Here is a 15,730-nt window from a genome sequence, read left to right as displayed (position 1 = left end):
GGTTAACTTTTAGACTTGTTATGCTATATATATGTATTTATGAATTCGGGGAGATATTGTTAAATATTAGACTACATGCTATATATATATATATATAATTATGGATTTATGAATTCAGGGATATGTCATTAAATGATCTACAGATGAAGGAATTACAGGATCAACTTGAAGCTGAACAGTATTTCTCAGTGAGTACACTAAATACTTCTCTCTAAGCAACAACTACTGTTTGGTCATTAGAACATTTCTTTTTTGGCTTAAGCTTGCTTTGCAATTACAGTTTTGTAACAACAGTCATTTCCTTGATAACAAACCAGTTCATTACATGTGCACAGCTTGTACACGTGCAGTCCACAGCTTGAGGTCAGACTTCTTGCATAGTAAACAGTCGGATGAATTATTTGATGATTAGAATGGGATTCTCCTTGGCCAAATGGTTGTGGTTTTCACACCTCATTTCTTAAGGTTTGAGCTGCATTCAGATTGATATCATAGGAAGCCATCCAACTGGTTTTGCAGAGTGTTGGTTTTACCAAGTAGCTGCCACATGTCTTAAACTATACCCAGATTTGCATCTAGGTTCTTCCACCACAAAAGCTGCAAACATGATACATGATACTTGAAAGTGCTAGAAATACTGACGTAAAATGACCAGCAATATTCTCAACATAATTGAATATTTCATGTACAATATTCTGACATCATTTTAACTTGATTTTAGTGGAGAACTAACAAATACTATGATTATTTCCAGTCGTTGTACAGAAATCAAGTAAAGGAATTGAAGGATGAAATTGAGACGAAAAATAACAAACTGCAAGACGCACATGCTGATCTCAAGAGTGTAGACCAAGAAAAGTAAGATCTGATTATGTTAACAGCTGTCATATCATACACATGCATTTTACCTTGTTCTCTAAATTTCACCTTTCTTGGGGGCCTCTGTACAAGTGGTTATGATCACCAACTTGAAATTTCTTGCTCTTCATCGATGTGGGTTTAAAATGTTGCTAAGGGTGTAGAATTCTTCCATGTGAAGGCTGGTGGTTCTACGCAGGTGCACACCAGGCCTGAAATAATACCACCGGGAGAGTAATACTACTAGCTCCGCCTCCACCATCAACGTTAGAAAGTAGACATATGATCTATAGTTGTATTGTTAAACTAAACAAAAGACATTTTATATAGGCAATTATTAATAAATTGAACCAGTTAGTATTCATGTTAATGATAGATTTTATAATAATGTTAAGTTTTAATGCCCCCGAAGGGAGGCATATTAGTTTTCAACTGTCCGTCCATCGTTAGTTCGTTCGTTAGTCACAACGTGCATGAAGGCACTTTACTCGCGAACCACTGCACGCATGACCTTCAAACTTCACTTGCTGATAGTACTTATTGAGTACACCACCCCTACTGACTTTGGGGTCACCAGGTGAAAGGTCAAGACCTTCAAACTTCACCTGCTGATAGTACTTATTGAGTACACCACCCCTACTGACTTTGGGTCACCAGGTCAAAGGTCAGGGTCACAGGGGCCAACGTTAACTTTTTGCATGAAGGCACTTTACTCGCGAACCACTGCACCCAGGACCTTCAAACTTCACATGCTGATAGTACTTATTGAGTACACCACCCCAACTGACTTTGGGGTCACCAGGTCAAAGGTCAAAGTCACAGGGGCCATCGTAAACTTTTTGCATGAAGGCACTTTACTTGGAACCACTGCACCCAGGACCTTCAAACTTTACATGCTGATAGTACTTTATGAATACACCAACCCTACTGACTTTGGGGTCACCAGGTCAAAGGTCAAGGTCACAGGGGCAACGTTAACTTTTTGCATAGTCACAACGTGCATGAAGGCACTTTACTCGCGAACCACTGCACGCATGACCTTCAAACTTCACTTGCTGATAGTACTTATTGAGTACACCACCCCTACTGACTTTGGGGTCACCAGGTGAAAGGTCAAGACCTTCAAACTTCACCTGCTGATAGTACTTATTGAGTACACCACCCCTACTGACTTTGGGTCACCAGGTCAAAGGTCAGGGTCACAGGGGCCAACGTTAACTTTTTGCATGAAGGCACTTTACTCGCGAACCACTGCACCCAGGACCTTCAAACTTCACATGCTGATAGTACTTATTGAGTACACCACCCCAACTGACTTTGGGGTCACCAGGTCAAAGGTCAAAGTCACAGGGGCCATCGTAAACTTTTTGCATGAAGGCACTTTACTTGGAACCACTGCACCCAGGACCTTCAAACTTTACATGCTGATAGTACTTTATGAATACACCAACCCTACTGACTTTGGGGTCACCAGGTCAAAGGTCAAGGTCACAGGGGCAACGTTAACTTTTTGCATGAAGGCACTTTACTCGCGAACCACTTCACCCAGGACCTTCAAACTTCGCATGCTGATAGTACTTTTTGAGTACACCACCCCTACTGACTTTGGGGTCACCAGGTCAAAGGTCAAGGTGCTGTGGGGGCATTTGTCACCATTAGTGACAGCTCTTGTTGAAATTATGGCCCAAATTGTTATAGAAAAATCAGAATGATTTTTTGTTTCTTACTTTGTGTCTCGCTACATTTTACATTTTGTCAGGGGGCAGAATTCATATGAAGTTGTTTTTTTTCTTGCTGCTGATCTCCTATCAAAAGTTATAATCTATGTTTATGTCGCATTTCATATTACAGAGATTCCTTGGGAGGCCAATTGCAGTTAGCCATGGCCAAGGCAGATTCTGAGCAACTGGCTAGAACTATTGCGGAGGAACAATTATCAGATGTTGAGAAAGAAAAGACAATGTTAGAACTAGAAATTAAAGAAATTCTCTCAAGACATAAAAGTGAACTTGCGAAAAAGGATAGTGTTATAGGCATGGTAAGTGGTGTTTCTAAGCAGTAGTTGTACATAGTTAAAATGTGGCGTTTAATAGGAAGTTAATTGCCCATTTGTGGTTTTCATGTGGATATGAAATATGTGGGCACCTAATAATGTATGCTATCTTGAAATGAAAGTCAGTTCCTCTGTGATTCATATCTGAACTTCAAGTTTTTCTTTTCCCTTTCATTTCCACTGTTTTATTGTATTTAGTGTTGCATACTTTTGAAGTAACAAAACCCCTGTAAGGAGTTGGACAACAGGAAAATTTGATAAAATGATAAAAGACTTTGTATCTGAAATAATTGCGTCCTCCACCTCTGATTCATGTAAGGAATGGGCAGTTTCTTTTGGAGAACAAGTGAGTACTGGTACAGAGTCCAGGAATACTAAATGAAATGCTGTTTAAATAACAGCAATCCAGAACAAACAAACGAGTTTGCCAGATTAAACATACTGCAGTCTGTACAGATTAACAAAAAGTTGTTTCTCTATATCCATTTACAGTTAGAAGAAACTAAAAGGGAGTATGTGAAAAGTGTGGAATCTTTACAAAATGAGAAAGATGACTTAAATAACAGATTTAAAAAAATAGCAGAAGGTAAGACATAATAAACTTATTATTTAGCACAAATGTTTTCATTTGCCGTAAGCTGACATAGGCATAGTGATTTCAAATGATATTTAGGCCAGAGGTCATGTATGTAGAATTCATGTCCATTCAGTATCCTTTATAACTCGCTGGAAATATTGTTTAATTTCATGGCGTAACTTTATGCTATAGTTTGATGATGTATAGAGTGCAATGTTCAGTCATATGATTAAGGTCATACTTAACAGGTCAAATTGGTCCTTTTTGAGTTACTGTATACAGTTATAGGGAAGATGTGCCTTGTGTTTAGTGAAAACAGCCATCTAGTTTTTTAGCTCACCTGTGCTCAAGGTGAGGTATTGTGATCAAGCTCTGTCCATCGTCCGTGCCTGCGTCAAGTTTTCCCTCGTCAACAATTATGTTTAAACGACATCTCCTCCAAAACCACTGAATGGATTTTGATTAAACTTGGCCTAGATGTTGCTTGGGTGGTCCTCTACAAAAGTTGTTAAAACGGTTCCGCTTGGTTGCTTATAGGGGCCACCAAAGCTAAAAATAGAAAAATCTTCAAACCACATCTCCTAAACCGATTGTCCGATTTTGAAATAATTTCACAAAAATGGTCCTTATGTCAACCTCTACCAAGACTATTCAGATTACGTATACTGATTCGTCAAAAACATGGCCGTCAGGGGGCATGGTCACTTTTCCCTGTATGTATATAGTGGAAACTTTAAGAATCTTGTGGGAAACTGCTAGCCCAATTTTAACATAATTTTACACAAATGGTCCTTGTGTGACCCTCTGCCAAGATTGTTCAAATTATTTTGATTCGTCAAAAAAATATGGCGGCCAGAGGGTGTGGTCACTTTCCCTATATGTATATAGTGGAAACTTTAAAAATCTTCTTATGTGAAAGTGCTGGCCTGACTTTAGAACAATTTTACACAAATGGTCTTTGTGCGACCCTCTACCAAGATTGTTCAAATTATTTTGATTCGTCAAAAAAAAATGACTGCCAAAGGGCATGGTCACTTTTCCCTATATGTATATTGTGGAAACTTTAGAACTCTTCTTGTGTGAAACTGCTGACCCGATTTTATAATAATTTTACACAGATGGTCCTTGTTTGACCCTCTACCAAAATTGTTTAAATTATACCAGTTTGTCAAAAAACATGGCCGCCAGAGGGCGTGGTCACTTTTTAGCTCACCTGTCACGAAGTGACAAGGTGAGCTATTGTGACCGCTTGATGTCTGTCGTGCATCGTGCGTCAGCAATTTCTAAAAAAAAACCCTTCTTCTTGAAAACCACTGGGCAGAATTACACCAACCTTCACAGGAATGATCCTTGGGTGGCCCCCTTTCAAAATTGTTCAAAGAATTGAATTGCATGCAGAACTCTGGTTGCCATGGCAACTGAAAGGAAAAACTTAAAAAATCTTCTGGTCCAAAACCACAGGGCCTAGGGCTTTGATATCTGATGTGTAGCATCATCTAGTGGTCCTCTACCAAAATTGTTTAAATTATCCCCCTAGGGTCAAATATGGCCCCGCCCCGGGGGTCACATGGTTTATATAGACTTATTTAGGGAAAACTTTGAAAATCTTCTTGTACAAAACCACATGGCCTAGGGCTTTGATATTTGGTATGTAGCATCATCTAGTGGTCCTCTACAAAGATTGTTCAAATTATCCCCCTAGGGTCAAATATGGCCCCACCCCGGGGGTCCCAAGTTTTACATAGACTTATATAGAGAAAAAAGTTTAAAAATTTTCTTGTCTGAAACCACAACACTTGATATTTGGTTTGTAGCATTGTCTTATGGTCCTCAACCAAAATTGTTCAAATTGTACCCCTTGGGTGAAAAGAGGCCCTGCCCTTGGGGTCCCAAGTTTTATATAGATTTATATAAGAAAAAGCTTTTAAAATCTTCTTGTCTGAAACCATACAGCCTAGGCTTTTGATATTTTAGGCATAGGAAAAAGAGATCAATATAATTGCACCTTTACTAATCCTATCAGGTGTTCTGTATTACAAAAGTGCTTCTGTTGTGACATTTCGATACAAGCAAAACTGTATTATCTGCACTATAAAATACTTACTGGTATTTCATTTTATTATCGGCTTGTTAAAAGTTATTTTTTGCCATAAGTAAGTTGACAAAATCATAGGAACCAGTGGTTCAGGGTTAAATCAAACACATATTAATAAATCCTAAACGATTTTGTTGTGCAAAAATGTATATTATTGTGTTTTAAACCGTTTTCGTTTTCTACTCTATTGTGTAATTGCAAGGGAAGTAAACTAATAAATATCTCTGCTTTAAAGTACTAGCCCAAGGCAAGAGTTGACATTTTTTGCGGATCACAACTTTGAATTAAATATTAAAATTTCTGTTATTGATATTAGCAAAACTATCATACATTGCACATTTGTGAAATCATTTTTGTTGATTTCAAGGACTTGGAAATCAATTTCTTGACTTTATTTAATGTATTTCTATCAATGAAAATGTTAGGGTCTATCTCTAGATATTTGGTATGATGCATTGTCTAGTAGTCCTCTACCAAAATTATTCAAATTATGCCCCCAGGATTAAAAGAGGCCCCGCCCTGGGGTCACTTAGTTATTATGTGAGTTATATAGGAAAAATACTTAAAAAATCATCTGATCCTATTTCCAAGACTGTTTAATTACAATTACCTTAGGACCCCAAGTAATATGATGTCATTTGACTTTTTTGGTTAAAAATAGGTTTTTAGCTATCAAATTTTAAAAATCTTTTTCTCTAGGGCTTTGGTATTTGGCATGTGATATAAGGATTTGACTCTCTAGCATGCTTGTCTGAATTATTACCCTAAGATAAAAAAGAAGTGGCCATGCACCTGTAATTGACAGGTACTTCCTATAGGCTTTTATATAAGAAACATTGAAAATCTTCTTCTCTGAATCAACAATAGCTAGAGCCTTAATATTTTTCATGTGATATCAGATCTGTAATTTCTGTTGTAATTATTCAAATTACTGCCCTAGGTTCAAAAATGTGTGTGACATGTATATAATATAGGCAAACATAAAAGAAACCTAACTCTGACTTTTACATACACAACGTGAAGCCTTGTACACAGGTGAGCGCTTTAGGGTCAATGACCCTCTTGTACTAAATTATGCAATAATCAGGCATAGCCTGTAGTCAGATATCAAGTGGTGAAACTTTAGATGTTGGAGAGAGAACAAATTGTGCTATGGAACTGATATTGTGTATAATACTTTAAAGAAAACTCATTTCTACTAGAACATGAATGGCAGTGAATGAAGTAATGAAATTAAAGAAAATTGTGATGGAGGAAAACAAAAACACATGTTTTTTGTTCTTATGAAACCTACATTATATTGTATTGGTATACATTTTTTTCATACAGATTTACGCAACATGCAGGCTAAGCCTGTAGTTACAGATGATTTAGACAAATTGAAGAAGAATCTGATTGAGGAGAAGATGAAGAAAGAACAAGCAGTGAACAAACTGGCTGAGATTATGAACAGGAAAGGATTTAATAACCAGGGAACCAAGAAGAACCACGCCTCGGCACAGGAACTGAAGAAGAAAGAGAAAGAGTGCAGGAAGTTACAGCAGGAACTCAGCATGGTGAGTTTATTAGTTTGTATTGATTTTTTATTAGATTGATTGTGAAACAAGTTTTACAACTTTGAATCATTCTTGACACCTCAATTCCTGAAGGAATTTATCACCATGAGGGTTTGAGAGGTTTATTATATTTTTCTCCACCAATGAGGGGTGATGTTTTTGCTTGAGTTGGCAAGATATCTCTCTGTCTGCCTTACACCTCATTTCAAGATAAGTTAAACGTTCTCTGAATAAGTTCAGACTTGCAAGAACAATGGGTATCAGGCTGCCTCATGAGTATTAATAGGAACTGTCTGAACAGAAACATTTGACAAGTTGTATGGAAACCTACTCAAGTTTAGTTTTGACTATGCTCAAATTTATTACCAAATTCAAAATTTATTGTACTGTTCTTCTTTTAGCCAAATTCTGAAAGTAATAACAGCATCTACATGTATATTTATAGGAACGAGAAAAATACAGTAAAATGGTAGAGAAATACCAGCGAGATCTGAGTGAAACCCAAGCTGCATTGTATGAAGAAGGTCAATCACGCAATAAACTTCAAATGGAGCTGGACTCTAAAGATAGTGAGATTGAACTGCTACAGCAGAAACTGGTCGTCACAAATCTTGACACAGCGTCTATTCACAGCGGTAGTTTAGAAGATGGGGATATGTCACTTAGCATACACAATTCAAGCATATCATCTACAGGTATGTACTGTCTGATAAATTTTGATAAACACTGACTGAGGTTTACATGGTTGAGTTATTAAGGTCACTGGTTTCAAATCACTTGCCCATTACTGTTGCAGGTGTGTAAGCTTGCTCAAAGTATAAAATGTGTACCTTCCATGTGAGTGAGCCATCCGGCTGGCTTATAAAAGGTAAATGATCCATGCCTAGGTCCCTGCCTCTTACTGTACTGAAGAAAAAAATACTGAGAAAAGAAAAAGGAACAAACATAAAAAAGGTGAACCTTTTAAAATACCTGTGAATTATTTCAAGAATAACCACTAAGTTGTTATGGTTACTGACTGAATCACTGTTGTGGCCCTAATGTGTGTCTGATGCCTGTTAATAGTTCTTCTTCCACCATTTAAAGCTGAGAAGTTGTGAGATGACCTGAACTGTAGCAGTACAACTTGAAACAAACAATAAATGTTTTAATGAAAAGATGTTATTTACATTTAGCACCAGGAGACAGTCATATGGAAGGATGGTTATCGGTCCCTAACAAACAGAATATCAAAAAGTATGGCTGGAGGAAACAGTATGTAGTTGTCAGTTCACGGAAAGTTCTCTTCTACAATAATGAAACAGAGAAGCAGAAAGCAGCACCAGTGCTTGTCCTTGACATCGAGTATGTTTGATTTTGTATTTCTCCGTATGGAATATGAAATTTTGAGGGTCTTTTCATCTGTTTTACCAGTACAAAGAAATGAGATAATGGATGAGTGCAGTCTTTTTATGCCTTTGAAGTAGATGGTGTATATTCTGTTTTTGTCAGAAGATTATTATCTTGGCTGGTGGGGTGGTAGACATTTGGTTTCCAATCAGTAACAGTACTGTAGAGCCATTAGGCCTTCAGTACTTAAATCTTTATATAGGATGATTGCCTGTGGTTTGTAGATGATTCTATAGGTTTAGTTATCAGTAGATCAAAGATTGAGGTCACGATGCCTTTGAGACTGGAAATGGTTTCTGTTCAATAACTCAGTAACATGATGTTTAGCAGTACCACTATGAGGCTTCATGGGATGATTGCCTGTTGTGAGTACATGTTTTTGGGGTCATTTGGTCAAAGGTCAAACTCTCAACAAACTGAAGACTGAAAATAGACTATTACTGGACAGGCAGTCATGGATGGTGGCATGTCACTTATACAAAAAACTTGTGTTTTAGATGTTAAGTTAATGTGAAATACTGATATTTGGCGATAGAATATCTTCATTATATACTAGCAAAAGACTACTTTACATCAGATCAAAAAGAATCAAATTATTAAAGCAGATTCAATGAAAAAAAGGTCAAATTTTGTAAAATTAATGTCTTGAGGGACACCTTAGGATTTCCTCTAATGATGGAAATCACAAAAAAATGCATCAATTCATGTATAAATAGAGCCTCTTCTTTGGACAAATTGGATACAAATGACTGCTTTCAAGAGAAAAAAAATGACATAGATGATTGCTCTTGCGATTGAATCAAGCTTTTTTTATTTCCAGGAAATTATACCATGTGAGGTCAGTAACACAAGGAGATGTTTATAGAGCAGATGCGAAAGATATTCCAAGAATATTCCAGGTAATGCAATATTCACTCTATTTCAAGAATATGTAAAATGTGGGAAAATAATATTTATCATCAGTTTCATATGATTTAGAAGTTAATGATGACATGTAAAATAAGTTGCTATTATAACATTGATATCTAACCTAATAAAAAGTATATCTAATAAAGCATGAATATGTTGATAGCAGTTGCATAAATCATTGCTGAACTACTTGGGTATAAGCATAATTACCATTTTTTGCACACAAAAAGAAAGTAGGGGCATGCTTGGCCAAGTGGTTAGGGTAGCTGAGTTTGAGTCACTGGCCCCCTCACTGATCAGTGTTGGAAACATTGCTTGGAATGTAAAAATCTAATTACAGAAGCCATTCAGCTGAAGGTCGATAGTTCTACCCAGGTGCTTCTGTGCCTAAAATAATGCTCAAAGGGAATGGAAAGTGGTCATATGGCCTATAATTGTGTTGATGTAATGTTAAACCAACAGAAAAACATTTGAAATACTGGGCACAAGATAAGAAAACTGAATTTGGAGACCAGTTTCATGTTTAATTTGTTGAATTTTCGCACCAATCAGATGTTTTGATACTTGCCTTAAAAGTCAGTTATGAATTTGGGATTTGTGTTTTATATCTACCCCTTTATTTGCAGGGTCAGAAAAATCAAGGTTTTACATGTCAATGAAAACAACTAGACATAAAATTTTGTATTGTTTAGAAATAATGGTTTTAATGCAGCTATTTTATATGTTTTAATCTTCAGGTGCTCTATGCAACAGAGGGTGAGAATAGAAAATCAGAGGAAAATCCTCTAGATATAAGTTTGCAACAGGTAATTATGTTTTTGATGTACAAATTAATTTGCATTAATGTGATAAGTGGATAGTTGTTGCTTGTTAGAATATTGTGATTTTTTAGCTCAACTATTCGAAGAATAGGGGAGCTATCCTACTAACCCCGGCGTCGGCATGAGCATTAGCGTGAGCGTCACACAAATGTTAAAGTTTGCGTACCACCCAAAATATTTTCAAAGTCCATCGAGATATTGCTTTCATATTTTGCATACTTGTTTACCATCATTACCTCAGTCTGTAAAAAGGAGGAGGCAACTCTATCAAGCATTTTGACTGAATTATGGCCCCTTTTCGACTTAGAATAAATGTTGTGATATTTTTTCTTTTTGCATAAAATTTTGTGTCTTTAGCCAAAATTGTTTGTACTTAGGGACAATGGGACATGAATTAGAGGACTTCAGATTTTAAAATTTACATATTATATTATCAATATAAGTTAATTCATTGCTAACAAGAAATAAACGAAAATCTCTCATGGCTAGTATACCAATACATGAATTCATAGATTTCACATCTTAAAAAAGAAATAAGTCTTTATTGGGATTTTATTTCATTAATGGACACAACCACCAAAAAAAAACCATAAAAATAGTTCCATCCCCCACAATTTATACTGATTTTAATGTATATTTATTTATAGTGAGAACTTCTTCATTAAAACTTAATATACCATTTTATTTCTAGTCAAAAGCTGGTACTATAGAGTACAAAGGTCATGAGTTTCTGGAGTTGCATTTCCGTACGCCCACCACCTGTGATTCCTGTAACAAGCCTATGTGGCATATGTTACACCCTCCACCAGCAATGGAATGTAGACGTAAGTACTGTGCAGACATTTTCATTAATTTGTATTGTATAGTTACATGACCGCTTATATGAATCACTGGTCAATAGTTTGTACTATTGCCCAGTTTGTAGTTCCGCACTAAATTTTGCTTGGCTAAAGTGAAAATATTACAGTACTCTTTATATACATGGCACATCAATAATTACACAATTTACAGGCCTGTAATAGTAAGAGTATTTCTTAAATTGTTTGCTGGTTTATCGTTTTGACTCTGAAAATATTCTGTGCTTTTGTCGAGTCCACTTGCAGTGAGCTGGACATAGTTGTTAGAATGGCTGTTTTTATCTCAAAGGTCAAGGTCACATTTAGTTGTCAAAGGTCATTTTAGAGCTTGTTTGACATGCATTGAGTAATCTTTTTATGACCCCGAAGGGATGCATATTAGTTTTCAACTGTCCGTCTGTTCATTTGTTAGTTTGTCACAATGTTAACTTTTTGCATGAAGGCACTTTACTTGCGAACCACTGCACCCAGGACCTTCAAACTTCACTTGCTGATAGTACTTATTGAGTACACCACCCCTACTGGATTTGGGGTCACCAGGTCAAAGGACAAGGTCACAGGGGCCAACGTTAACTTTTTGCATGAAGGCACTTTACTCGCGAACCACTGAACCAGGACCTTCAAACTTCACATGCTGATAGTACTTATTGAGTACACCACCCCTACTGGATTTGGGGTCACCAGGTCAAAGGACAAGGTCACAGGGGCCAACGTTAACTTTTTGCATGAAGGCACTTTACTCGCGAACCACTGCACCCAGGACCTTCAAACTTCACATGCTGATAGTACTTACCAAGTACACCACCCCTACTGACTTTGGGGTCACCAGGTTAAAGGTCAAGGTCACAGGGGCCAACGTTAACTTTTTGCATGAAGGCACTTTACTCGCGAACCACTGCACCCAGGACCTTCAAACTTCACATGCTGATAGTACTTACTGAGTACACCACCCCTACTGACTTTGGGGTCACCAAGTCACAGTCATAGGGGCCAATGTTAACCTTTTGCATGAAGGCACTTTACTCGCAAACCACTTCACCCAGGACCTTCAAACTTCACATGCTGATAGTACTTATCGAGTACACCACCCCTACTGACTTTGGGGTCACCATATCAAAGGTCAAGGTGCTGCAGGGGCATTTGTCACCATTAGTGACAGCTCTTGTTTATTTGGCAGAGATAATTACCTCAGTGAATCAGTTTTGCCATAGGACACAGGTCCTGATCACAAAAGTCAAGGTCACACTGAGGGGTCAAAGATCATGTCAGATCAACTTTGACTTGTATGGAGCTTTTGTTTTTAATTGAATGAAATGTTGTGAGATTGAGGCGGTGTTACAAGAAATAACAGGCTTGACATTGTTGCCTTTGGCCATCAACGTTCTAGTTTTAAGCCTTTGATTTATTATCACACTGGCAAAAACTTCTGCTATGAACAAATAATTTTCAGTTTTAAGATAATTTTGTTCTCTCATTTCACATATGTTCATTTTTAGCTCATCTGATTTTTTGAAAAAAAATGATGAGTTATTGTCATCACTTGAGCGGTTGTCAGCGTCGGCGTTGCCTGGTTAAGTTTTATGTTTAGGTCAGCTTTTCTCCTAAACTATGAAAGCTATTGTTTTGAAACTTGGAATGCTTGTTCACCATCATAAGCTGACCCTGTATAGCAAGAAACATAACTCCATCTTGCTTTTTGCAAGATTTATGGCCCCTTTTGTACTTAGAAAATATCAGATTTCTTGGTTAAGTTTTATGTTTAGGTCAACTTTTCTCCTTAACTATCAAAGCTATTGCTTTGAAACTTGGAATACTTGTTCACTATCATAAGCAGACCCTGTACATCAAGAAACATAACTCCATCTTGCTTTTTGCAAGAATTATTGCCCCTTTTGGACTTAGAAAATCAGTTTTCTTGGTTAAGTTTTATGTTTAGGTCAGCTTTTCTCCTAAACTATCAAAGCTATTGCTTTAAAACTTGCAACACTTGTTCACCATCATAAGCTGACCCTGTACAGCAAGAAACATAACTCCATCCTGCTTTTTGCAAGATTTATGGCCCCTTTTGGACTTAGAAAATATCAGATTTCTTGGTTAAGTTTTATGTTTAGGTCAACTTTTTGTACCCCCCGACAACAAAGTTGTAAGGGGGGGTATACTGGTTTCAGGTTGTCTGTCTGTCCATCTGTCTGTCTGTCCGTCTGTCCGTAGGCGCAATCTTGTGCGCACCATCTCTCCTTATCCCCTTGACAGAATTTAATGAAACTTCACACAAGTGATCAGTAACAACAGTAGTTGTGCATGGGGCATGTTAGGTTCTTTTAGAAAAAAAATTTGCAGAGTTATGGGACTTTGTTTTTTTGTTACTATACTATATACATAGACACAATCTTGTGTGCACCATCTCTCCTCATCCCCTTGACACAATTTAATGAAACTTCACACAAGTGATCAGTAACAACAGTAGTTGTGCATGGGGCATGTTAGGTTCTTTCAGAAAAAAAATTTCCAGAGTTATGGGACTTTGTTTTTTTGTTACTATACTATAGACATAGACACAATCTTGTGGGCACCATCTCTCCTCATCCCCTTGACACAATTTAATGAAACTTCACACAACTGATCAGTAACAACAGTAGTTGTGCATGGGGCATGTTAGGTTCTTTCAGCGACAAAAATTGCAGAGTTATGGGACTTTGTTTCTTGTTAACATACTATGTACATACAGTCTGCATATGCAATCTTGTGCGTGCCTAATCTACCAAACCCTTGCACACAATTTAATGAAACTTCACACAAGTGATCAGTACCAACCCTAGTTGTGCATGGTGCATGTTACATTCTTTTAGATAAATATTCTGCATAGTTATGGGACTTTGTTTTTAGCTCGACTATTCGAAGAATAGTCTAGCTATTCTACTCACCCTGGCGTCGGCGTCGGCGTCACACCTTGGTTAAGTTTTTGCATGCAAGTACATACAGCTATCATTTAAAGGCATATAGCTTTGAAACTTATTTATTCTTTTTCTAGGTCAATTACCAACCTCTCTGGATCAAGTCCCATAACTCTGACATGTATTTTGAGCAAATTATGCCCCCTTTTGGACTTAGAAAATTTTGGTTAAAGTTTTACATGCAAGTTACTATCTCCAAAACTAATGCAGATATTGAATTGAAACTTCACATGTGTCTTCGGGGTTATAAAACTAGTTGATAGCACCAAGTCCCATAACTCTGACCTTCATTTTGGCCAAATTATGCCCCCTTTTGGACTTAGAAAATTCTGGTTAAAGTTTTGCGTGCAAGTACATACAGCTATTACTAAAAGGCATATAGATTTGAAACTTATTTTTTCTTTTTCTAGATCAATTACCTACCTCACTGGGTCAAGTCCCTTAACTCTGACATGTATTTTGAGCAAATTATGCCCCCTTTTGGACTTAGAAAATTCTGGTTAAAGTTTTACATGCAAGTTACTATCTCCAAAACTAATGCAGATATTGAATTGAAACTTCACATGTGTCTTCGGGGTTATAAAACTAGTTGATAGCACCAAGTCTCATAACTCTGACCTTCATTTTGGCCAAATTATGCCCCCTTTTGGACTTAGAAAATTCTGGTTAAAGTTTTGCGTGCAAGTACATACAGCTATTACTAAAAGGCATATAGATTTGAAACTTATTTTTTCTTTTTCTAGATCAATTACCTACCTCACTGGGTCAAGCCCCATAACTCTGACATGTATTTTGGCCAAATTATGCCCCCTTTTGGACTTAGAAAATTCTGGTTAAAGTTTTGCGTGCAAGTACATACAGCTATTACTAAAAGGCATATAGATTTGAAACTTATTTTTTCTTTTTTCTAGGTCAATTACCTACCTCACTGGGTCAAGTTCCATAACTCTGACACGTATTTGGGGCAAATTATACCCCCTTTTGGACTTAGAAAATTCTGGTTAAAGTTTTACATGCAAGTAACTATCTCCAAAACTACTACAGATATTAAATTGAAACTTCACATGTGTCTTCGGGGTTATAAAACTAGTTGATAGCACCAAGTCCCATAACTCTGACATGTATTTTGGGCAAATTATGCCCCCTTTTGGACTTAGAAAATCCTGGTTAAAGTTTTGCGTGCAAGTACATACAGCTATTACCAAAAGGCATATAGCTTTGAAACTTATTTATTCTTTTTCAAGGTCAATTACCAACCTCACTGGATCAAGTTCCATAACTCTTAACATGTATTTTGAGCAAATTATGCCCCCTTTTGGACTTAGAAAATTCTGGTTAAAGTTTAACATGCAAGTTACTATCCCCAAAACTAATGCAGATATTGAATTGAAACTTAACATGTTTCTTCGGGGTTATAAAACTAGTTGATAACATCAAGTCCCATAACTCTGATATGTATTTTGGTCAAATTATGTCCCCTTTCGAACTTAAAACTCTTTTGATATTTAACATTTTGGGTAATAATTTCCTGCTTCTGTGACAATATTTCGAATAGTCGAGCTTGGCTGTCTTACGGACAGCTCTTGTTTGTTACTATACTGTATACATACAGTCTATATACATACAGTCCACATAATTATGCAGTCTTGTGTGTGTCAAAT

The 15,730-nt window shown here is 36.9% G+C and overlaps 1 protein-coding gene across 1 annotated transcript in view; it reads left to right on the top strand.

Moving 5' to 3' along the window:
- LOC123525514 (rho-associated protein kinase 2-like) overlaps positions 1-15,730 on the top strand; it is a 62,871-nt gene that overhangs the window by 30,714 nt on the left and 16,427 nt on the right. Inside the window, exons 13-22 of the mRNA XM_053537807.1 lie at positions 119-188; positions 755-858; positions 2,710-2,896; positions 3,404-3,497; positions 6,913-7,139; positions 7,585-7,834; positions 8,315-8,483; positions 9,349-9,427; positions 10,175-10,243; positions 10,950-11,082. Coding sequence (XP_053393782.1) covers positions 119-188; positions 755-858; positions 2,710-2,896; positions 3,404-3,497; positions 6,913-7,139; positions 7,585-7,834; positions 8,315-8,483; positions 9,349-9,427; positions 10,175-10,243; positions 10,950-11,082 — 1,382 coding nt within the window. The remainder of the gene's footprint in view (positions 1-118; positions 189-754; positions 859-2,709; positions 2,897-3,403; positions 3,498-6,912; positions 7,140-7,584; positions 7,835-8,314; positions 8,484-9,348; positions 9,428-10,174; positions 10,244-10,949; positions 11,083-15,730) is intronic.

The sequence above is a fragment of the Mercenaria mercenaria genome, chromosome 3, assembly GCF_021730395.1.
Source record: "Mercenaria mercenaria strain notata chromosome 3, MADL_Memer_1, whole genome shotgun sequence".
In the NCBI taxonomy this organism is placed as follows: domain Eukaryota; kingdom Metazoa; phylum Mollusca; class Bivalvia; order Venerida; family Veneridae; genus Mercenaria; species Mercenaria mercenaria.
This window is presented reverse-complemented; position numbering and strand designations above follow the sequence as displayed.